Source organism: Nerophis ophidion, linkage group LG04 (assembly GCF_033978795.1).
Source record: "Nerophis ophidion isolate RoL-2023_Sa linkage group LG04, RoL_Noph_v1.0, whole genome shotgun sequence".
NCBI lineage: Eukaryota > Metazoa > Chordata > Actinopteri > Syngnathiformes > Syngnathidae > Nerophis > Nerophis ophidion.
Genome location: NC_084614.1, coordinates 69,321,840 through 69,347,552, shown reverse-complemented (window position 1 = coordinate 69,347,552; position 25,713 = coordinate 69,321,840). Strand labels below are relative to the sequence as shown.

Here is a 25,713-nt window from a genome sequence, read left to right as displayed (position 1 = left end):
CATTACCGAGGGCAGTAGGTCAGCAAGAGTTGTCGTTGTGGCCGCATTAATGTTGCGGCTGCTATAGCAGTTATCATTATTATTAGTTTGACGAACATGCGTCTGAACCTCGAATTTTATAAAGTAATGATCGGACAATACATTAGTATACGGGAGTATCGTAACTTTGGAAACGGTGATACCCCTGACAAGCACTAGGTCTATCGTATTACCGTTGCGATGCGTGGGTTCATTTATTATTTGTGTAAGACCACAGCTATCAATTATAGTCAGGAGCGCTACGCACGGTGGGTCCGATGGGGTATTCATATGGATATTAAAGTCCCCCATTATGATTATATTATCGGCGTGCGTCACTAGATCAGCAACGAACTCTGAGAATTCATTGATAAAGTCCGAATAGGGCCCTGGGGGGCGGTAGATAACAGCCAGGTGTAGAGGCAGCGGTGTGACAGACCTCATAGTAAACACCTCAAACGGTTTATATTTATTATTTATGTTAGGACTAAGGTTAAAGTTTTCGTTTAGTGCGACCCCCCCCCCACCCCTTTTAAAGGGACGGGCAATATGCGCATGTGTAAAGTTAGGAGGACATGCCTCATTTAGCGCAAAAAAGTCGTTTGGTTTAAGCCAGGTTTCGCTGAGACCGATGACGTTAAGATTGTTGTCTCTGATAATATCATTAAATAACAACGTTTTGGGAGACAATGATCTTATGTTTAAAAACCCTATATTATAGGTAGTGGGCTGTTTTAGGGAATTTTTGATCAAATTATCCGTAGTAGCAATATTAATAATGTTGTGTTTATTATGCCCAGTGCATTTAGTATAATTACGACCATATCTAGGAATTGATACGACGGGAATTTTCCGATTGTTTGTTTGTTGCTTTGATAAACTGAACGCATCATAGTTTGCCACCTCAGTAGAACGCATGTCCAACTCTGAAACAATCAAGCGTATGATTGTATTTCTTCTTATGTAGGCTGTACAAAATGTTTTTTTTCGATTGTAGCGTTGAAAACTGGCAGCTCAGTCGCCACAATTTCACCGTTTTTTTTTAACAGCTTATAAAATAGATAAATAAATGGAATTACATTAAATTGAACGGAAAAACGGGGCCACAATTTTTTTTTTACAGAAAAATATAGGCAAAATTTTTATACCGTAAAATCTACGGTTGTTGTGTTTGTTGCGATCTGTTACTCGGATCTTCACATATTGTTTATTGTTCTATTGTCTCATTCTCAGTCAGACCAGCTTACTTCCTGTTTAGTCAGTCACCTTCGTTACACATTGATTTCACCTGCTCCTCGTTTTCTACACACACCTGGTTCTCCTTGATTGCTCCTTATATAAGCCTTCCTCTTTTCTTTGTTCAGTCTGGGTTCATAATTTGCCTTTGAGCAACAGTATCGACTTCAAGTATGTATATTCTCGCTTGCTTTTCATGCTAAGCCTTTGTTTTATTCCACCTCTCACGCTGATGAATTGTTTTTCCTTTTTGTGTGCTTTCGTGTTAGTCTTAGTTTTTCTGTTTTCTATTCCTAGCTTTTATGCTAGCGCCCTTGGTTTATTTTTGTCTGTTAGCTCCAGTATTTTTGTTCGTAGCCTGCTTTTGTTAAGTTTAATAAATCATTTAAACTTACCATTGCTGTGTTCTTGTCGACGCATCCACGGAGGGACCAACCCGGCATTACTATGCCAATCAGTCATTGTGTTTTTATACTGTATTATTACTCGATATGGATTAACGGTACGAACGTGGATTTTACTGTAAAAACTTTTACTGTAAAATCTTGTTGTTAAAAATGTGTTGGATTGAAATCATAAGAATAGAATAGAATAGAAAGTACTTTATTGATCCCTGGGGGAAATTCAGCACCACAGTTCGCTCACAATAAACAATAATAATAATAAATAATATATGACATATATAATATATGAATAATATAAATATATTCTACATATATTCTACATTTAAGTGCAGTCAAGAAGGAACATATGCATTGTACAGTCCGATGGCTGTCGGTATGAAGAACCTACTGTGTCGTTCCGTGTTACATTTTGGGGGTCTGAGCTTACCACTGAACGTGCTCATTCTCTCCGCAAGGTCCGAGTGTAGTGGGTGGGAGGTGTTGTCCATAATGGCTAGGAGTTTTGCTAGACTTCCCCTCTCTGACACCACCGCCAGAGAGTACAGCTCCACTCCCACCACGTTACTGGCCTTCTCTACCAGCTTGTCCAGTCTGTTAGCGTCCCTCGCTCTTAGCCTGCTGCCTCAGCAGGCTACTGCGTACAAGAAGGCGCTCGCCACCACCGACTCGTTGAACATCTTTGTACAGACGTTGAATGATCATAGCCTCCTGAGGAAGTAGAGGTGGCTCTGTCCCTTCTTGTAGAGGGCCTCAGCGTGTTTTGACCCTTTCAGCTTGTTGTTCATGTGTACTCCGAGGTATTTATAATCCTCAACCATGTCCACATCAACCCGCCTGATGGAAACAGGGGTCGCCGGAGTACTCCTCCTCCTTCCCAGGTCCACAACCAGCTCCTTGGTCTTCGTCACATTGAGCTGGAGGTGGTTCTTTCCACACCATGTGACAAAGTCCTCCACCAGTGTCCTGTATTCCTCGTCATCACCATCCTCAATACATCCCATTATCGCAGAGTCATCAGGAAACTTCTCAAGGTGGCAGGACTCTGACTGATAGTGGAAATCGGTGGTGTAAATGGTGAAGAGGAAGGGGGAGAGGACTGTACCCTGCGGGGCCCCGGTGTTGCTGACCAGCCCATCAAGCAGATATTTCCATCCATCCATCTATTTTCTACCGCTTATTCCCTTTTGGGATTTCGGGGGGCGCTGGCGCCTATCTCAGCTTCAATTGGGCGGAAGGCGGCGTACACCCTGGACAAGTCGCCACCTCATCGCAGGGCCAACACAGATAGACAACATTCACACTCACATTCACACACTACGGCCAATTTAGTGTTGCCAATCAACCTATCCCCAGGTGCATGTCTTTGGAAGTGGGAGGAAGCCGGAGTTCCCGGAGGGAACCCACGCATTCACTGGGAGAACATGCAAACTCCACACAGAAAGATCCCGAGCCTGGGATTGAACCCAGGACTGCAGGACCTTCGTATTGTGAGGCAGACGCACTAACCCTTCTTCCACCGTGAAGCCCAAGCATATATTTAAGTATCTTTATTTGAACAAAAATATTGTTTTGAAATGTATGATTGTATATTTTGTTGTATTATTAGAGATTATTTAAGTGTAAATCGGTGTAATGGTACGCGGTGCATTTATTTTTGTGATACATTTTTCTTTATTTGAACAAAAATATTGTTTTGAAATGTATGATTGTATATTTTGTTGTATTATTAGAGATTATTTAAGTGTAAAAAGATGTAATGGTACGCAGTGCATTTATTTTTGTGATACATTTTTCTTTATTTGAACAAAATATTGTTTTGAAATGTGTGATTGTATATTTTGTTGTGTTATTAGAGATTATTTAAGTGTAAAAAGATGTAATGGGACGCAGTGCATTTATTTTTGTGATACATTTTTCTTTATTTGAACAAAAATATTGTTTTGAAATGTATGATTGTTTATTTTGTTGTATTATTAGAGATTATTTAAGTGTAAATAGGTGTAATGGTACGCGGTGTGTTTATTTTTGTGATACATTTTTCTTTATTTGAACAAAAATATTGTTTTGAAATGTATGATTGTATATTTTGTTGTATTATTAGAGATTATTTAAGTGTAAAAAGATGTAATGGTATGCAGTGCATTTATTTTTGTGATACATTTTTCTTTATTTGAACAAAAACATTGTTTTGAAATGTATGATTGTTTATTTTGTTGTATTATTAGAGATTATTTAAGTGTAAAAAGATGTAATGGTACGCAGTGCATTTATTTTTGTGATACATTTTTCTTTATTTGAACAAAAATATTGTTTTGAAATGTGTGATTGTATATTTTGTTGTGTTATTAGAGATTATTTAAGTGTAAAAAGATGTAATGGGACGCAGTGCATTTATTTTTGTGATACATTTTTCTTTATTTGAACAAAAATATTGTTTTGAAATGTATGATTGTATATTTTGTTGTATTATTAGAGATTATTTAAGTGTAAATAGGTGTAATGGTACGCGGTGTGTTTATTTTTGTGATACATTTTTCTTTATTTGAACAAAAATATTGTTTTGAAATGTATGATTGTATATTTTGTTGTATTATTAGAGATTATTTAAGTGTAAAAAGATGTAATGGTATGCAGTGCATTTATTTTTGTGATACATTTTTCTTTATTTGAACAAAAACATTGTTTTGAAATGTATGATTGTTTATTTTGTTGTATTATTAGAGATTATTTAAGTGTAAAAAGATGTAATGGTACGCAGTGCATTTATTTTTGTGATACATTTTTCTTTATTTGAACAAAAATATTGTTTTGAAATGTGTGATTGTATATTTTGTTGTGTTATTAGAGATTATTTAAGTGTAAAAAGATGTAATGGTATGCAGTGCATTTATTTTTGCGATACATTTTTCTTTATTTGAACAAAAATATTGTTTTGAAATGTATGATTGTATATTTTGTTGTATTACCAGAGATTAGTTAAGTGTAAATGTACGCAGTGCATTTATTTTTGTGACACATTTATTAAGAAAAGATAAAAGTGCTTTATTGTACACATATTATTTATGAGGTGGCGACTTGTCCAGGGTGTACACCGCCTTCCGCCCAAATGCAGCTGAGATAGGCTCCAGCAACCGCCGCGACCCTAAAAGGGACAAGGGGAAGAAAATGGATGGATGGAAATTATTTCTAACCTTTCGGGGGCCAAACAATGACGTGGTGGGCCAGATCTTCTCCAACTTTAACAGATGGAGAAGTGCTGTTAAAGTGTAAGTGTACTAAGTTATTGCACAAGTAGTTAACATGCCATTAACAGATGTGTGTACGCATAGCAAATTGCACCAAAACGCACACATTGGTGTATCTATGTATGAAATACAGCACAAAATATGAGTACATACCTTTTACTATGTAAGCATAGGCATATTTTCATATTAACCTTGGTAACACTTCCGGTTTGTCCCAAGCCACACTTTCAAATAAATACATTAAATTGATTTTATTTTTATTTTTGGAAATAACCTAAGAAAACAAAAAAAAAATAGCCTCCCTTTTAGTAAAGCGTGTGAATAAAAAAAGAAGAAAAAAATAGTCGAATACCGATTGAAATCAAACGCCTGTTTGAACATAAGGTACGTATAGTTACATTCCGGTGCCTTAGGGGGCGCAGTAGAATAATTCTTGCCATTCAATTTCGGCAAGGATAAACAACACAAAGCGGAAGTGAATGCCTTTCACATCCTGGACGAAGATGCCGGCTTGTAAATAAACATGTGTGGATGACTTTGAAGCTTTTACCCCTCAAGACGGCTCATACTTCGTAAAGGTAGGTTTATTTATTTGTTTACAAAACAAGACATTTTAAAGGACATTTTAAAAGGAAGAGCGTCAAATGGCTTAAATTAATCGGCACAGTTTTTGGCTAGAGGGGAATAGAGGCCTGAAGAGAGCAACATTTCAGATTTATACTAGTTTTGAATGAGATGCTGTAAGATATTGAATCAGTGTGGAACGCTGCTACTTGTAAAATGTAAGTTATTCTGCATTAAATGTAAAGCTACCCACCAGAGAAATAAATGTAGCTAAGCTGCAATAAAAGGACAGAGATGGGATTCATGACTTTAGGGCAGTGGTTCTCAACCTTTTTTCAGTGATGTACCCCCTGTGAACATTTTTTTAATTCAAGTAACCCCTAATCAGAGCAAAGCAACTTTGGTTAAAAAAAAAGATAAGTAAAATACAGCACTATGTCATCAATCAATCAATCAATGATTATTTATACAGCCCTAAATCACTAGTGTCTCAAAGGGCTGCTCAAACCACAACACAAATCACAACGACATCCTCGGTAGAGCCCACATAAGGGCAAGGAAAAATCACACCCAGTGGGACGTCGGTGACAGTGACAATGATGACTATGAGGAACAAAAGAAGAGAAATATAATCTCAGAGAAAAATGTCATTTAAAACATTTGTACGGACGTACAACACTTAAGACCTTCAGTGTATCAGTATGTGGAATTAAATTATGGAATCAAACAATGTACTAATATCATCCACTTTAAGAAACTCTTCAAACTAGAGGTGTTTACAAAGTACAAAAAAGAAGAACCATGATAAACATTCTGATTTCATTCACCCATTCTCAAAATAATCTTACTTATCTCATCGTATGGAATAAAACTTACTTCACCAATTATTTATTGATTTACTTTTATTGTGATTACTTATTACTTATGGAGTATACATTGTGAATACATTGAGAACAGGAAGTGAACAAAAGTTTTTGCAACTGTTATGTAAAGAAAAGGGGTAGGATTAAATAAGCTCTGCTTCTTCCTTCTCCTTTTCGAACATGTTGAAAAGAGAAACTGGTAATTGTGATGTATTATGTTGTATGCTTGCATGTTCGAAATAAACTAAAACTCAACTCAAACCTTGGAGAGGACTGCATATGTGGGCAACCCCCCCCCCCCCCCCCCCCAATCAGAGCAAAGCAACTTTGGTTAAAAAAAAGAGATGAAGTAAAATACAGCACTGTCATCAGTTTCTGATTTATTAAATTTTATAACAGTGCAAAATATTTCTCATTTGTAGTGGTTTTTTTTTAACTATTTGGAAAAAAAGATATAAAAATAACTAAAACCCTGTTGAAAAATAAACAAGTGATTCAATTATAAATAAACATTTCTACACATAGAAGTAATCATCAACTTAAAGTGCCCTCTTTGGGGATTGTAATAGAGATCCATCTGGATTCATGAACTTAATTCTAAACATTTCTTCACAGAAAAAGAGATCTTTAACATCAATATTTATGGCACATGTCCACAAAAAATCTAGCTGTCAACACTGAATATTGCATTGTTGCATTTCTTTTCACAATTTATAAACTTACTTTCACATTTTGTTGAAGTATTATTCAATAAATATATTTAGAAAGGATTTATGAATTGTTGCTATTTTTAGAATATTTTTCAAAAATCTTACGTACCCCTTGGCATACCTTCAAGTACCCCCAGGGGTACGCGTACCCCCATTTGAGAACCACTGCTTTAGAGAGCCGGAGATTGGAGATTCAGGAGCCATTCCTTTGGAAAAGTCGTTCAGAAAACTGGCACATTATTGTAGTTTATATATAAGGCACAAGCGGTAGAAAATGGATGTTTGGATATACGTATATATATATATATTTTTTTTTTATCAAACAATGGTAGCAGTTACAAAATGTGGATCAAATAAATCTAAATGTACATAAAATGTAAATATTACACTGTGGTGGAATTACTGTATTCTGAATTTTTGGCTATACTTTTTTTTTTTTTTGGTTAACAGCACATATCCCCATTCTGTGACAGTGACATTGCTATTTTGACATTTATCTCACCTTACAACGTTGTGGTACACGACTATTTTAAAAATAGTGATCAAATACACAAATATCATTCAGTCAATCAAAGTTTATTTATATAGTCCTTAATCACAAGTGTCCCAAAGGGCTGCACAAGCCACAACAACATCAGCTCAGATCCCGCATCAGGGCAAGACGGCTCATACTTCGTAACAAAGGTAAATTTAATTATTTGTTTACAAAATAGGACGACCTGGTAAATTTTAAAGGAAGAGCGTCAAATGGCTTGAATTAATCGGCACAGGTTTTGGCTAGAGAGGACTAGAGGCCTGAAGAGAGCAATATTTCAGATTTACACTAGTTTTGAATGAGATGCTGTAAGATATTTAATCCGTGTGGAACGCCGCTACTTGTAAAATGTAAGGTATTCTGCATTAAATGTAAAGCTATCCACAAGAGAAATAAATGTAGCTAAGCTGCAATAAAAGGACAGAGATGGGATTCATGACTCTTTAGGGAGCCAGAGATTCAAGAGCCAATACTTTGGAAGAGTTGTTGAAAAAACTGGCACGTAATATTGTAGTTTTTATATATATATATATATATATATATATATATATATATATATATATATATATATATATATATATATATATATATATATATATATATATGTATATGTATATATATATATATATATATATATATATATATGTATATATATATATATATATATATATATATATATATATGTATATATATATATACATATATATATATACATATATATATATATATATATATATATATATATACATATATATATATATATATATATATATATATATATATATATATACATATATATATATACATATATATATATATATATATGTATATATATATATGTATATATATATATACATATATATATATATATATATATATATATATATATGTATATATATATATATGTATATATATATATATATATATATATATATATATATATATATATATGTATATATATATATGTATATATATATATATATATATATATATATATATATATATATGTATATATATATATATATATATATATATATATATACATATATATATATATATATATATATATATATATATACATATATATATATACATATATATATATATATATATATATATATATATATATATATATATATATATATATATATATATATATATATATTAATCAAACAATCAATGGAGCAGTTACAAAATGTGGATCGAATAAATGTAAATGTACACAAAATGTAAATATTACACTGGGGTGGAATTACTGTATTCTGAAATATTGGCTATACTTTTGTTGTTTTATTGGTTAAAAGTACATATCCCCATGCTGTGACAGTGACATTGCTATTTTGACATTTATCACACCTTACAATGTTGTGGCACACGAGTATTTTAAAAATACTGAACAAATACACAAGTATCAATCAGCCAATCAAAGTTTATTTATATAGTCCTTAATCACAAGTGTCTCAAAGGGCTGCACAAGCCACAACGACATCCTTGGCTCTGATCACACATCAGGGCAAGAAATTACTCAATCCAATGGGATACAATGAAAAACCTTGCACAGATGAGTGGTCCACCCCGGGTCCCGACTTTCAACAGCCATCTGTGGTGAGTCAATAACCTTTTTGCAGGAGAAAGGGGGCAGAGCAGAAAAGAGATGGCAGATCGACTGGTCTAAAAGGGGGGTATATTTAAAGCCTAGCTTATACAACCGAGTTTTAATGCTTCTACTGAGGTAGCATCTCTAACAGTACAGTAGCTGTCAGTGAATTATGTCACATTATAAACATATCTGGACAGCATGATAATGTAAAATTATATATTGTAATGTATTATAGTTGATATTGATATTTTTCTCTATTAAATAATCCTTTTTTATTTTTAGTTTGAGTCATTCAAGTCATTGTAATTCAGCTTTAAGTGGTAATTTTTTTTTTTTATATGGCTGATGTATTTTATTTATTTCCTTTTTGATTATTGAAGTAGTCTTGCTATATTTCTGTCTGTGTGTTTAGTTTATTAGCTCAAGTCAGTACTAATGCCATAATCTACACAAACATTAAACGATCCATTTAAACTGACCACAACAATTTGTTTTCTTGAGGAAACAAAACACGCACAAATCAGAAACTAAACTTACACTTTTCGGATTCTTCCGACTTCTCATTTTATCTTACTCTTCCTATCAATAGTTGCTGCAAAAAGAAATGTAGCCATCTTGTGCTAATGCTATGTTTGCTTTCTGAGTGACTTGTAAAGACTAGCTGAGCAAATTTTTGATCATTATGGTAAAATAAAAAAATCAGTACAAATTGTTTTATTCATGTTTGTTTTTTTAGATTCAAGTGTTATATATAAAGTTAATGTTGCTGATCAGTTAGAATTTATTATTGGTTTATTTAATGTTATTTTACAGGATCAAATGCTTCGAGTCTGTCATAAAAAGTTTATAGTTTAGATAAGGATTTATATATATTTTTTGTATTTCAGTCCAATTGATGCACCTAAATCTTTTCTGTTGCAGACTAAAAACAATGTTAATAAAGTTATAAATTGTTGTAAGTTGAGCTATATTTATTTATTGTTTTGTTTTCCTTAATGTTAATGAGAATACAATGTTATGCAGAGGTGTACTTATAACACATTTTTAGACAAATGATACTGTGTAACAGAAAACAATTAAGACGCACTGTTTTTGTCAGTGTCACGTTATGTTGTTTTAAAATAAAGCCCTTTAAAAACAACCACAGTTGAAGAACAAAAGGCTGTACACCACAAAGAAATAAAGGCAAAGGACAGACTAAAAAAAAACCCATTTAAAACAGAAGTAAAAAACACATTGAAATAGCAAATACAAATTACCCTAAGAACAATGTGTTAAATAAAAAGCAGTTAAAAAGTTTAAAAAGTTACAAGTCTCATGCTGGGTTAAAAGCCAGTGAATAAAAATTGGTTTCGAGAAGGGTCTTAAAAATAGCCAAAGAAGGGGCCTGTCTCACATGGAGAGGTAGATCGTTCCAGAGTTTGGAACCTGCAACAGAGAAGGCTCTGTCCCCTCTGAGCTTGCGCTTTGATTTGGGGACCTCCAGGATCAGCTGATCAGCTGACCTGAGGGACCGGGTGGGGGGCATAGAGGTGGAGAAGCTCAGAGAGGTAAGGTGGGGCAAGACCATGTAAGGATTTAAAAACGAGTAAGATAATTTTAAAGCAGACTCATGCAGAGGTGTACTAAATAACATATTTTTAGACAAATGATACTGTGTAACAGAAAACAAATAAAACGCACTGCTTTTGTCAGTGTCATGTTGTGTTGTTTTAAAATATTCAATCTGACATAATATTGCCATAACCTTTGAAAGCGACATTTTAAAGTGTTTATTTATTGAATAATAATCTCTCGTTCTCCAGGATGGCTCTTCCACATGTGCGACTGTGCATTAGACGTAGCATCGTGTCAGGATTTGATGGCCGCGGCTACGCGACGCTCAGCGCAGCCTCAAATAGGCAGGAGAAAGACAGCAGCAGCAGCGTTCCAGTCTTTCAGTACGTGGGCCAGCACAAGAAGCCCAGCCACAAAGTGTTCGTGTGGGGCTTCAGCTTCACCGGAGCGCTCGGCATTCCCAGTTTCGTCGTGCCGGACAGCGGCCGGAAGAAGCCTCGCAAATACCAGCTCACGCCTTACAGACTAGAGACGGCAGAGCAGGTAGATTGACTAGGTGGTAGTCTCCGAAATGGCTCTTGTTGATTTTTTCCCCCTGTTTTAGATCTCTTCAGCGGCCTGTGGTTACGGCTTCACACTCATCGCCTCCTCCACTAAAGATGTCACCAAGTTATGGGGCATGGGCCTGAACAAGGACTCGCAGCTGGGATTTCAACGCACGCAGCACAGTCGAAGTAAGACCAATCAGGTTATCCGCGGGGTTTTAAAAAGTCTAAAAATGTCTACAATCCAATTATTTGAATTTAAGGCCTTAAAACACGGGTCTCAAACGTACGGCCCGCGGGCCAAATCAGGCCCACAAACAGGTTTTATCCGGCCCGCTGGAGGAGTTTGCCAAGTACAACAATGAGCCTAAATGTTTTAATGAATTAAACCGCTGTTCTAAATGTGTCCACTAGATGTTGCAATGGCAATTCTTTGTATCTTTGCAGATGAGCTACAAATATAAAATATTGAAAATGAACAAATTACATAAAAACATCCTTTTATTTGATTTTGATATTATTTTTTTATCTTTGTAGATTGAAAACTAACACCAATGAGTTGACTGATGAACATGATCACATAAAGTTAAAGTTAAAGTACCAATGATTGTCACACACACACACACACACACGAGGTGTGGTGAAATTTTTCCTCTGCATTTGACCCATACCCTTGTTCACCCCCTGGGAGGTGAGGGGAGCAGTGGGCAGCAGCAGTGCCGCGCCCGGGAATCATTTTTCGTGATTTAAACCCCAATTCCAACCCTTGATGCTGAGTGCCAAGCAGGGAGGTAATGGGTCCCATTTTATTAATTCCGATCGTATGAAAAAACACAAATAAAGGTAGAATACTATTAACCACAACATGTAAGTGTAAAAAAAAAACATTATCATTTGTACATTTTCAGAATGTGCACTCTTGTTCTGTTTTTAAACAAAGAAAACAAACTGATGTTTGTCTATATTTTTAAGTTATCGTGCTGTAATTTTCCTACTCTGGCCCACTTGGGAGTACATTTTTCTCCATGTGGCCCCCGATCTAAAATGAGTTTGACACCTCTGCCTTAAAATGTCTAAAATTCTCCTAAAATCTCATAAAATATCTGAAATACGATTTTGAAAGGTCTTGCAAATATTTTGATGTTACTTTTATTTAATGCATGCATAAACTTCAGTCTCGCTTATTCACATTGTTCACATCCAAATTAGCAAGCCATAATCGCTATCCTTCTTTTTAGAGCAATGTTTTTCAACCTTTTTTGAGCCAAGGCACATTTTTTTCATTGAAAAAATCTGGAGGGACACCACCAACAGAAATCATAAAAAAATTAAACTCAGTCGTCAATAAAAAGTTGTCCCAATTGTTGGATATGAATTTAAACCATAACGAACCATGCATGACTATAGCTCTTGTCTTAAAGTAGGTGTACTGCTACGACCTGTCACATCACGCTGTGACTTATTTTCAGTTTTTTTGCTGTTTTCCTGTGTGTAGTGTTTTAGTTCTTGTCTTGCACTCCTATTTTGGTGGCTTTTCCTGTTTTGTTGGTATTTTCCTATTGCAGTTTCATGTCTTCCTTTGAGCGCTACTCCCCGTACCTGCTTTGTTTTAGCAATCAACAATACTTCAGTTGTTGCTATCTTTTTTGTTTGGACATTGTTGATTTTCATAACGGATGTACTATGTGAACACCGTCTCTGCTCCACACGCTGTAAGTCTTTGCTGTCGTCCAGCATTCTGTTTTTGTTTACTTTGCAGCCAGTTTAGTTTTAGTTTTGTTCTGCATAGCCATCCCTAAACTTCCAATGCCTTTTCTTAGGGGCCCTCAGCTATTGTTTATTTTTGGTTTAAGCATAAGATACCTTTTTACCTGCACCCTGCCTTCCACTGTCGTGTTCACATTGTGATCACGACAAAGAAAATAGCTACCGGCTGCCACCTACAGATATGATATGAGTATTATACAATTACTCTGCCAAGGTCTAGACAGCACTGACACTCAACAACGGCACATTATTTACGGATTACAATAACTGGTCTGCAAAAAATATTTTTTACCCAAATAGGTGAAACTACATAATCTCCCAGAGCGTACCGAACTTGATCTCACGACACACTTGTGTGCCGCGACACAGTGGTTGAAAAACACTGTTTTAGACAATCACTCTTATCTCCACACACTGTTTTTCACAACTTTGTGCAGATACAGTCGTACTGTATATGTTTTTATCGGTTTGCTACAAATCTGACAGCCGAAAAAAACATTACCAAAGTTAACCATTTAGCTTTAGCAGAGTTATACAGTCCCTTTCACAGTTGTTGCTTTCCTCTACCATTGCTGATGTTGATGTTAGATGAAAACACTTGTTATGAAGCACACTGCACTTCTTGAAAGAAAGCACTTCTATGGCAAATCTGAAAATTGGCTGTTAGGATGTTTGCTAATATTTTTTCAATTAGTTTACACTAAAGAAACTCCTTGTGTATTTAGTTAGTTTAACCATTTTGTTTTCCAGTGTGAGAAGAGAAGTGAAAGAATTCATATACTTAAAATTCATTGTGGACCTCTGATTTTACTTTGTCGTCCATATGGATGTGAATTGGTCTACAATTTTTTTCAAGATGCTCTTAAAAAAGTCTTAAAAAGTCTTAAATTTGACACGTTGAAACCTGCAGAGACCCTGCCAATCCAACTCTAACACTTTTAAACTGCTAGTCCAGCAAAGTGCTGTACAGAATGACTAAATAAATAACTGAGATAAATCACAATAAAACTAATACAATGGAATCAATAAAAAAAAAACTAAACTACAGCCAAATAAAATAAGATACGAGTAGGGATGTGAATAACACCCACAACTTAAAAAGTGCCATTAGCCAAATGAATACGTGTAGCTCCTTTGAGAAATCACAAAATAAAAAGTATTTTCTATAGTTAAGATTTATATTGTACAAAATTATTTCATTTTATGACTATTTTTTTATGCAGTTGTTTATTGGTTCCCAAATATTACAGCAAATAATTAATTTCCGTGATGTAGGAATCATTAATTATATATATTCTCATAACTGGAGAATAAAAGAACTGTTTACGACCATTTTTCAACATTATGAGAGCCCTCTGAACAAGAAATACCGCCCTTTTGTCATGTTATTCCAATAATACATTAATGCTACTAAGGCTGAGCCAATCAGTGGCTGCGATACTGAACAAAGTACTGTGTTTGGTTTGGTCTCCTTAGGGTCCAGTTAGACTAGTGTGGATATTTTTAGTTTATTCAACTATTTTTGTGCTTGGAAATGCTTAATTAGGGGCAAAACAGTTGTACAATATGCTTAATATATATACATATATATATATATATATATATATATATATATATATATATATATATATATATATATATATATACAGTATATATCGTAGTGGTCTGTGCAGCCCTTTGAGACACTAGTGATTTAGGGCTATATAAGTAAACATTGATTGATTGATTGATATATATGATAAAAATACGTACAATACATATATATGATATAATATGTGTGTATGTATATATATGTATATGTATATTTATGTATTACATTATAGTGTTATTGTAAAAAATTACAAACACAAAGTATTATTTAAGTATTTTTGTAAATATTAGAAGTATTACTCATTAGGGGTGCTTAAAAAAATGTATACACATACAAATCACAACTTTTATTTATTACAATTCTTAATCGATGCATATTTTTCAAAAATTCCTTTAGCTATGGGGATCAGTTTTACAAAAATACTTTTTAGACCTTCTCCATACTTACTGGCTGCGTGTGTATGTCATAAGTCAGCAACCAAAAGGTCTTTTGTAACCTGTTTTGAAAAAGTTTTATTATATTTACTGAATGGAATCACCCCTAGAATCGTGAAATTCCCAAAGATTCCCACCTCTATTATTTATTCATCTTTAACATTTTCAGTTCAAGTGGTCTCAGTCTGTAACGATAGTACCCTCTAGTGGTACATATGTGTTATAGCACCATGGCCTCAAGATGTTGCAACTTGCAACAATTAAACCAAATCGTGTTGCTTTAATTCTTGTCTTATGGCGGAGGCGTCACTGTCCTTATGGTGTTTATGTCCCCCGCCTGCGTAGACGTGAGCTACGACTACGTGTTGGAACCATCACCGGTGGCGCTCCCCCTTGCCGAGCCCCAGCGGACCCGAGTGGCTCAAGTGTCATGTGGCCGAGCTCACTCTCTGGTCCTCACTGATCAGGAGGGAGGTGAGTGACTCATGACTCACTGTTTGGTGTGTGTGTGTGTGTGTGTGTGCGTGTGTGTGTCGGTGAGTGTGTACGTGTCCTGGGTATGAAGCAGCTGCTACGTCGCACGTAATAAACCCATTAGAGTCCTCCCCGGGGTACATGCAGTCCAATAGTGTGCAGATGCTCTCTTCAATGTCACCGACAGACGAGAACGTTGTTCATCATTTATCTACTTAGATGTTCTCCTCACCATCTGTTATTGTTCTATCTCTCCTCTCCCAGTGTTCAGCATGGGCAACAATTCCTACGGGCAATGTGGACGGCGCATAGTGGAGGACGAAGCCTACAGGTGTGTGGTCCTTCATTAGGCAATTTATAATCCACTTTCACAACATTAGGCACACCTACCTAATGACCAAGGAAACAATGCAAGAGTTTTACATGCAATAAGTGACGTGGTACTGTCATAAAGTCTTTCTAAATTAGTGGGGGGCGTGTGAACAGGCCTCAAACCACGCTTCGAAAAGCTGTGCACTGCACATGCTCATTGCATCATTTTATTTATATATAAAAAAAATTAAAAATTAGCACATTTGTTAATTTTTGCTTTGTAGGCTACAACAAAGAGATAAAAGATGTGCTACATCCATGCATTAAAACTATAAAGAAGAGATAAAAGATGTACTTCATCCATGCATTAAAACTATAAAAAAAGAGATACAAAATATACGACATCTATTAAAACTAGAAAATAGAGATAAAAGATATACTACATCCTTGCATTAAAACTAGAAAAAAGATGTACTACATCCTTTAATTAAAACTACAAAAAGAGATAAAAGATGTGCTACATCCATGCATGAAAACTAGAAACAAAGACATAAAAGATGTACTACATCCATGCATGAAAACTAGAAAGAAGAGATAAAAGATGTACCACATCCATGCATGAAAACTAGAAACAAAGACATAAAAGATGTACTGCATCCATGCATGAAAACTAGAAAGAAGAGATAAAAGATGTACCACATCCATGCATTAAAACTAGAAGAGATAAAAGATGTACTGCATTCATGCATTAAAACTACAAAGAAGAGATAAAAGATGTACTACATCCATGCATTAAAACTAGAAAAAAGAGATACAAGATATACTACATCCATGCATGAAAACTAGAAAGAAGAGATAAAAGATGTACCACATCCATGCATGAAAACTAGAAACAAAGACATAAAAGATGTACTACATCCATGCATGAAAACTACAAAGAAGAGATAAAAGATGTACTACATCCATGCATTAAAACTACAAAGAAGAGATAAAAGATGTACTACATCCATGCATTAAAACTAGAAAAAAGAGTTACAAGATATACTACATCCATGCATTAAAACTAGAAAAAAGAGATACAAGATATACTACATCCATGCATTAAAACTAGAAACAAAGACATAAAAGATGTACTACATCCATGCATGAAAACTAGAAAGAAGAGATAAAAGATGTACCACATCCATGCATTAAAACTAGAAGAGATAAAAGATGTACTACATTCATGCATTAAAACTAGAAGAGATAAAAGATGTACTACATTCATGCATTAAAACTAGAAAAAAGAGATAAAAGATATACTACGTCCATGCTTTAAAACGAGAAAGAAGAGATAAGAGATATACTATATCCATGCATTAAAACTAGAAAGAAGAGATAAAAGATATACTATATCCATGCATTAAAACTAGAAAGAAGAGATAAAAGATATACTACGTCCATGCTTTAAAACGAGAAAGAAGAGATAAGAGATACACTATATCCATGCATTAAAACTAGAAAGAAGAGATAAAAGATATACTACGTCCATGCTTTAAAATGAGAAAGAAGAGATAAGAGATATACTATATCCATGCATTAAAACTAGAAAGAAGAGATAAAAGATGTATTACATCATGCATTAAAACTAGAAACAATAGATCCATGGTGGTTACAATGCTCGTCTGCAATCCACAACAATTCTGTTCCCCCTGTTGTGTTTCCTGCAGCAAACTAGTCGGCCCTGAAAGCGATGCGCCCTCTACTTGTGTCTGCCAAGCAGCGACAAAAAGACCAAACATTATTACTGCCTGAAAGATGAAAACAATTCCCTTCTCTTGTAAATATGACATGTTATGTTGTGCCAACAGTGGCAGTCACATGCTTCACAAGATAGAGGGCATTGGCAGCAGCAAGGTGGTGCAGGTTAGTGTCGACCAAATAGATGACGCGATGGCTTGTATCGGTCTGACTGGTGTCTTCTCTCCTCCTCTTCTAGGTGGCGTGTGGACAGGACCACAGCCTCTTCCTGACCGAGGCGGGACAAGTGTACGCTTGTGGGTGGGGGGCGGATGGACAGACAGGTGGGAAACAAACAATCTGTCTTTTGGGTTTTTTTTTTTTGCTTTAATTTAATTTGCATTCATTGCAGGTGTGGGACACCACAAGGTGTGCTCCGCACCCACCCAGGTGGCGGGGGACCTGGCGGGGGTGGCGGTGCAGCAGATCAGCACCTACGGAGACTGCAGCCTGGCCGTGTCGGAGGATGGACAGCTGTACGGTTGGGGCAACTCGGAGTATCGTCAGCTGGCCTCCGTCACCGAAGCGACACAGGTGAGGACGAACGAACTGTCCACCGGGGGGCAGTACCACAATTTTTGTTCCAATAGGTTGTGTTCACCTGACCACAGTCAAGGATTCTATATAGCATAGTTTGCATTTTTTGCTCATATTTGCCTTTAGTGATAAGATCCAGGCCCCTTGCGTACGCAGATAATTAGATAGTTTGCACACTGTTAGCGGCACATTTGCCATGTTGGTTTGGTGGCCCACCACTTCGCATACTTCCGTTCAAAGGTCATGTGATTGAATACAACCTATACAGAAGTGCATTGCATTGCTAATACCGTATTTCCTTGAATAGCCGCCGGGGCGCTAATTCATTTAAAACCTCTTCTCACTCCTGCGCTTATTCAAAGCATGCGGTAAAAGTAAGCAGGCGCTAATAATTTTAAAACCTCTTCTCACCCCTGCGCTCACCAACGGCATGCAGTAAAATATTGAGTGTGATAAAAAAAAAATTAATAAATAATTATTCTGCGTCCGCGGCCCGGTGGTTGGGGACCACTGCTCTACAGCGTGTCATCGCGCTCACTTTTACACCATGCTGTCTGTGTGCCGGCCGGACGCATGCATTTCGCTGCTTCTAATACGAGATTGCAATGTATACTTGGTCAACAGCCATACCTTTTACACTGATGTTTGTAATGTGGACGGCTTTGGGGCTCTTACTAGTGTGCGGCACACTCCGTGAACCCTCACCAAGCACATTTCTGGAGACCATTGGCTCTGTGGCACATTCTAAACGCAGCATAGGGATTACCCATAGTGCCGTGTATCCGTGACGCAAAGGCTATTATACACGCGCCCCCAACCCCGCCCACCTCAACGAACGCATGGAGGGGGGGGGGGGTTTGGTGCCAGCGGGTTATTGGACGGTGTAGCTGGGAGTCGTGGATGCATTGCATTGTTGGTAGGTGTTGTGTTGCGTTTGTGGTGTGTTGCAGGGTGTATGTTCTCCAGAAGTGTGTTTGTCATCGTTTACTGTGGGTTAGCGGAGTGTGGCGCGTGTGATCTGTGTGGCTGTGGAACAAGACCCCTGGTTTACACACAGCAAAGTAAAAAAAAAAATCCTCTGCCGTCTTGGAATGACGGCAGGGGAAGAGTCTATCGTGACGTCACAAATTTGCCCTGGCGGCAAAAGTAAGCATGCGCTTATTAATTTTGGAGAGCGAGTTTTGCCCGACTGTAAATCAAGGCAGGCGCATATTACATGCCCGGCGGCTGTTCAAGGGAATACCGTAATTATGTTCATTACTACTTATTGCTATTTATTTATTAATTCATTTATTAATTTGTGAATCTACATTTTTAATAATAATATTTGATACTATAATGAAGGGGCTTCACGGTGGCAGAGGGGTTAGTGCGTCTGCCTCCCAATACGAAGCTCCTGCAGTCCTGGGTTCAAATCCAGGCTCGGGATCTTTCTGTGTGGAGTTTGCATGTTCTCCCCGTGAATGCGTGGGTTCCCTCCGGGTATTCCGGCTTCCTCCCACTTCCAAAGACATGCACCTGGGGATAGGTTGATTGGCAACACTAAATGGTCCCTAGTGTGTGAATCTGAGTGTGAATGTTGTCTGTCTATCTGTGTTGGCCCTGCGATGAGGTGGCGACTTGTCCAGGGTGTACCCTGCCTTCCGCCCGATTGTAGCTGAGATAGGCGCCAGCGCCCCCCGCGACCCCGAAAGGGAATAAGCGGTAGAAAATGGATGGATGGATGGACTATAATGAAGATATAATTAATACTAATTGTAACTGTTGCGACTAATAATTATAATTTGTTTTATTTCTCCAAAAACAGAATAAGTTAAGTTCATAAAAGGGAATTTAAATCAAAATGTATAAAAGTTTATAAGAATGCTTTATTTAAGTTACTATGGTTAAAAATGTAATTTCATGCCTTTTTTGTTGGGTTTGTGGGCATGCGTTTGTTTTGAAGTGTCTTGATTGGTCTGTGAACGGATATAAGGAAGCTACTTCCGGGTATGAGTGATCTGTTTGATGCAATGAGAAGGGATAAAGAGAGCGACTGATGGTAACAAGGACTAAAAAGTATCACAAGGACTTTCAGCGTTTGGGCTAACAGCCAGAAGATCACAATTTCCTCCTAAAAGAAGCATGCAGGCCAACGAGGTATTTGTCATTTCTGTTTGTATTTTACTTCGGTAAAATGTTTGAGTCACATGCTGTGCATGTTATTTTTACGTTTGTAACGTGCTTTATTTTATTAACAGTTTTCACGGTGAATTGAAGGGAAAGGAAGCCTTCAATAAATCAGTCAAAGAAAGCCATTATGTCAGGGCTATGTGGAGGGAGTTACACTAATATTATTAAAACATAATGTAATTTGTCCAAAAAAAGAAGGTATTATTAAAAATGTTTTTATTTTTATACATTTTTAAGATACAAACCATTATTGTTATTATTATTAGTATTAGTAATTATAATAACAGTGGATGTATTGATTCAGGAACAAGTAACATTAATACACAGGCACATGTCAATAAATTAGAATATCAAAAAATTATATATAGTATAAATAAAAATAAGACAATATAGTCAGGAGGTATTTGCAGTTAGATGGCTAGTTTATAATGATACATTTTATTACCATTTTCCACATTTTATGAACTGCCACATTTTGGTGTTTTGCTCTCTTCTTGAGCTATTATGAAAAACATCCAAACACCATTAAAAAATATTTTAATTACACCCATTTAAATCCGTTAGAGTGCACAATGAGACAAAATGTAAAACACTACACGTATCCCTGTTTGGCTCATTTAAGCTGCCTGATATTTTTGATTGATTACAAATCTTTCAGAAAGTCATCACGGAAGTAAACAAGGTAGGAGTCCAACTTTCACATACTCTTAATATCCAATTATATTAATTATATATCCATTATACTAATTATATAGCCATCCTATAATATGTACACATACACACACAAGCGCAAACACACTCACACATTTATTATTTTTTATATATATATATATACAGTGGGGCAAAAAAGCATTTAGTCAGCCACCGATTGTGCAAGTTCTCCCACTTAAAATGATGACAGAGGTCTGTAATTTTCATCATAGGTACACTTCAACTGTGAGAGACAGAATGTGAAAAAAAAATCCAGTAATTCACATTGTAGGAATTTTAAAGAATTTATTTGTAAGTTATGGTGGAAAATAAGTATGGAGGGAGCTGCCATGCAAGGCGCCAACCAGCACCCATCAGGAGCAAGGGTGAAGTGTCTTGCTCAGGACACAACGGACGTGACGAGGTTGGTACTAGGTGGGATTTGAACCAGGGACGCTCGGGTTGCGCACGGCCACTCTCCCACTGCGCCACGCCGTAATAAATGTATAATATAAAATATTTGTATAAAAATAATAAAAATTCATACAAATATATTCTAAGCAAGCTCAGGAGAATTTTTAGGATGTGAGGCGATAAAACTATTATAAAGTCAAAATGTCAAATGATCAAGCATCTGTTTCATTGTAAAGCCCATTGTTGGGATGTAGTTTACTGTTCACCTTTTTCCAGTTCTTGCTTGACAGGAATTGTGGGAAACAATCTTTTGTGCCCTCGCTCCTAACTAAAATGAATATATCTTCCATATGAATATATGACAAATTGCTCATGTTGTGGGTGTGCTGGGGCGCTCCTCTTGATTTCAGATCAACATTCCTCGTCACGTCCCCCTGAGAGGCTGTGGGAAGGTGGTGCAGGCGGCATGCGGCGGCACACAGGTGGCCGTCCTCAATGGTCAGGACACCAAAATAGAATTGTGGCGACGTGTCGCTGAATTAAAGAAAAAAATTTCTGGACAAAATAAGCAAAAAACATTGTCTGTTTTCCAGAGAGAGGCGAGGTGTTCGTTTGGGGATACGGCATTCTGGGAAAAGGCCCCAAGCTTTCAGAGTCCTCCGCTCCCGAGATGATTCCGCCCACGCTGTTCGGGCGCTCCGACTTCAACCCCTCCGTCGTCGTCACCAAGGTCCGATGTGGCCTGACTCACTTTGCGGCCGTGACGGGTAAATAAGTCTTGGTAAAAACAAAACAAGACTCCTTTCATTTAATGTGTTTTGCTGCCTGCAGATCGCGGCGAGCTCTTCGTCTGGGGGAAAAACATCCGAGGTTGTTTGGGAATCGGCAAAAGAGACGACCAGTTTTTTCCCTGGCGGGTAAGCAGGAAAATACATTTGTCAAAGAAATAATTAACCTATGAATTATTGATTGATGTACTTCAAAATATATTCATATACCGTACATTTTACTATTACAATTACTATTTTAATCCAGTATGTATAATGATCTCACCTGCTATTTTTATGTATATCATCACAATTGATTAAATATCAAAAAATAATTTCTTGTTGTATTATTGTTGTTATTATTATTATTATGATTATTATTACTAACACAAATGCAAAATACAAACTACGAGTGGAAGTTTCCTGTTGATATAACTGAGTATGCATTTTCATTTTAAAGTACGGCCCGCAGCTAATATTTGAATGACCGAAAAATATTAATGTACTATATATACGTTATTGAAAATATTTGTTTTTTAAATTTATAATACAGTATGTTAAAATACATACACTTGGTATTTATATTAATTTATGAGATTATGATAAACATGTCATCTGTCAAATAAATAATTAAGATAGGAATTATTGATTGGTGTACCGGTACTTCAAAATATATTAATATATTGTACATTTTACTATTACAATTAGTATTTGAATCCAGTATGTTAAAATGAACTCACCTGCTATTTTTATATATTTTATTAAAATTTATTGAATATCAATACATAATTTCTTGTTTTATGATTATTATTATTATCACCATTATTACTATTATTATTAACATAAATGCAAAGTACAAACTACGAATTGAAGTTTCCTGTTGATGTAATTGAATATGTATTTTTCTTTTAAAATACGGTCCGCAGCTAATTATTTTAATGGCCAAAAAATATAAAATTACTCTATATATTATTTAAAACATTTATATGTTTTTTTTAATCTATAAAACAGTATGTTAAAACACATACACTTGCTAGTTTTAATGCATATTTTAGCACCATTTAATGACCATTAAAATGTATTACAGTATTGATTTTTTTAAAATTATTTAAAACACCATTGCCAACTAGGATTTGTAACCAGTTTGATGTAACTGAATATATATTTTCATACTATTATTAAGTACAGAGGTGTCCAAAGTACGGCCCGCAGCTAATATTTCAATAACCGAAAAATATTAATGTACTATATATATATATATATATATATAAATATATATATATATATATATATATTATTGAAAATATTAGTTTTTTAATTTATAATACAGTATGTTAAAATACATACACTTGCTACTTATATTAACTTATTAGATGATGATGAACATCTGTCAAATAATTAAGATAGGAATTGATATACTTCAAAATATATCATTACATTTTACTATTACAATTATTTGAATCTAGTATGTTAAAATGAACTCACCTGATATTTTTATATATTTTATTACAATTTATTGATTATCAAAACAAAATGTCTTGTTTTATGATGATGATGATAATGATGATTATTATTATTATTATTATTATTAACACAAATACAAAGTACAAACTACGAGTTGAAGTTTACTGTTGATGTAACTGAAAATGTATTTTTCTTTTAAAATACGGTCCGCAGCTAATATTTAAATGGCCGAAAATAGAAATTTTTCTCTATATATTATTTAAAACATTTACATGTTTTATTTTTATATATAATTCAGTTTTTTAAAACACATACACCTGCTGTTTTTAATGCATATTTTAGCCCAATGTAATGTCTATTAAAATATATTAAAGCATTTATTTTTTATTATTAAAAACACCATTGCCAACTATGATTTGTAACAAGTTGATGTAACTAAAAATTTATTTTCATACTATCATTAAGTGCAGAGGTGTCTTAGGAGCGGCCCGCAGCTAATATTTTAATGGCTCTCAGCTCATTCTAAAAATACTCTAAATAAAAAACACAACATAAAAAAAGGGAGTAAAGCAGGTGTAATGTAACCAGAAAAAGTTGGATTTGTTGATGCTGTTAACACAAATATGGAAAAAGGGAAAAAGGTTTGGACACACCTGATTTACTTTTTTATAATTGTATTAGTGCAGCAAACTACAGCCACATTAATAAACTAAATGCATTATTTCTGTAATTAATATTTTACTATGAACACAAGTTATAACTCTTATTTATTACTTTATATATTATTAATACTGCAGCCAAACTAAAATGGCAAAAATAAAAATAGTTATTTAGTGTTATGACCCATAACTGTGTCATTAATGTTATTGTATTTAGACCACTGCAAATTTTTATTGCATTTTTTACATTTGTAATTTTAATTGGGGTTTTATTTTTTACATTTTGAATGCCCCATATTCATTTCAATGTATTATGTTTAATGACTGTGTTATTTATTAATTTCATATTATTACAGAAATAAATACAGCTCTTTTATTGGATCTGTTTGATTTGGAAGTGTAAAAAAAAAAACCGTGTGTGTTCAAGGTGACTGTCCCAGGCCGAGTGGTGGACGTAGCGTGCGGCGTTGACCACATGGTGGCCCTGGTCAAGTCCCTCCTGTGACGTCTGGGCCGAAAGGTTTGTGACTAGAAGTGTCCCGCTTCAGGAAGACGCTGAGACGTCTCCCAGCCGGCCAGCTGCTCTCTGCGGGGGCATCACCCACCACTTTATTTGTGGATTATGTAAGCGAGGGGAAGATGATCCCAGATGAGGGAAAAAACATGAGCGCCCTGCAGAGACGTTTCGAGAGCAGGAACGGCCGCTCGGCAGGGGGAGAAAGTATTCACCAAGAGCCTCTGAAAGTGTTTACTCAGCTCTAATCCAAATGACAGGTGATACACCTGCACTTACTCCCTGCTGATGTGCAGACAGCTCCAATATCAACACACACATCAGCCAAATCATGCATTGTCAGCACTGTACTGTACTGTACTGTACTGTAAAGACACATTACAGTACAGTAGAAAGTAAACATCCACTGTACAGTCATGAATATGAACTGGATTACGGCAATAAAGTCATACAGCGTTTTAACCACATTCATGTGAGACATCAGGATTGTTGCGCATTCATATGCAGATACATAATATTTATATACCCGTGTAATATACACACATATATATATAGTGTATATATAAATATATATATTATATAATATATAAAAATATTAGCACCCTTGCATTTCTGTCAGATAATGCACCACTTCTACAAGAAAATTGTGGAAATTACAAATGCTTTTTTTCTTTTGTTTGCTTTGGAACAACACACAAACCCCGCTGCGCCCCCCAAATCAGTGTCAAATCTGATATTATTTCACACAGAACTCCAAAAATGGCCGGGAAAAAAATGATTGGCATTGTTTCAAAATTATAACAAATAGTTGTATTCTAAGCATGTAATGCGACTTTAATTTGTAGCTACACTCACCTGTAGC

The 25,713-nt window shown here is 35.5% G+C and overlaps 1 protein-coding gene across 1 annotated transcript; it reads left to right on the top strand.

Annotated features, from left to right (window-relative positions):
• Positions 1-5,327: 5,327 nt before the first annotated feature.
• rcc1l (RCC1 like) lies at positions 5,328-25,318 on the top strand. The gene is made up of 12 exons (XM_061898889.1): positions 5,328-5,481; positions 10,981-11,275; positions 11,337-11,466; positions 15,415-15,543; positions 15,808-15,874; positions 17,706-17,760; positions 17,834-17,918; positions 17,987-18,168; positions 21,858-21,945; positions 22,041-22,214; positions 22,279-22,364; positions 24,765-25,318. The coding sequence occupies exons 2-12, from the start codon at positions 10,982-10,984 to the stop codon at positions 24,840-24,842; spliced, it is 1,368 nt and encodes a 455-aa protein (XP_061754873.1). The 5' UTR covers positions 5,328-5,481; position 10,981; the 3' UTR covers positions 24,843-25,318.
• Positions 25,319-25,713: the final 395 nt, after the last annotated feature.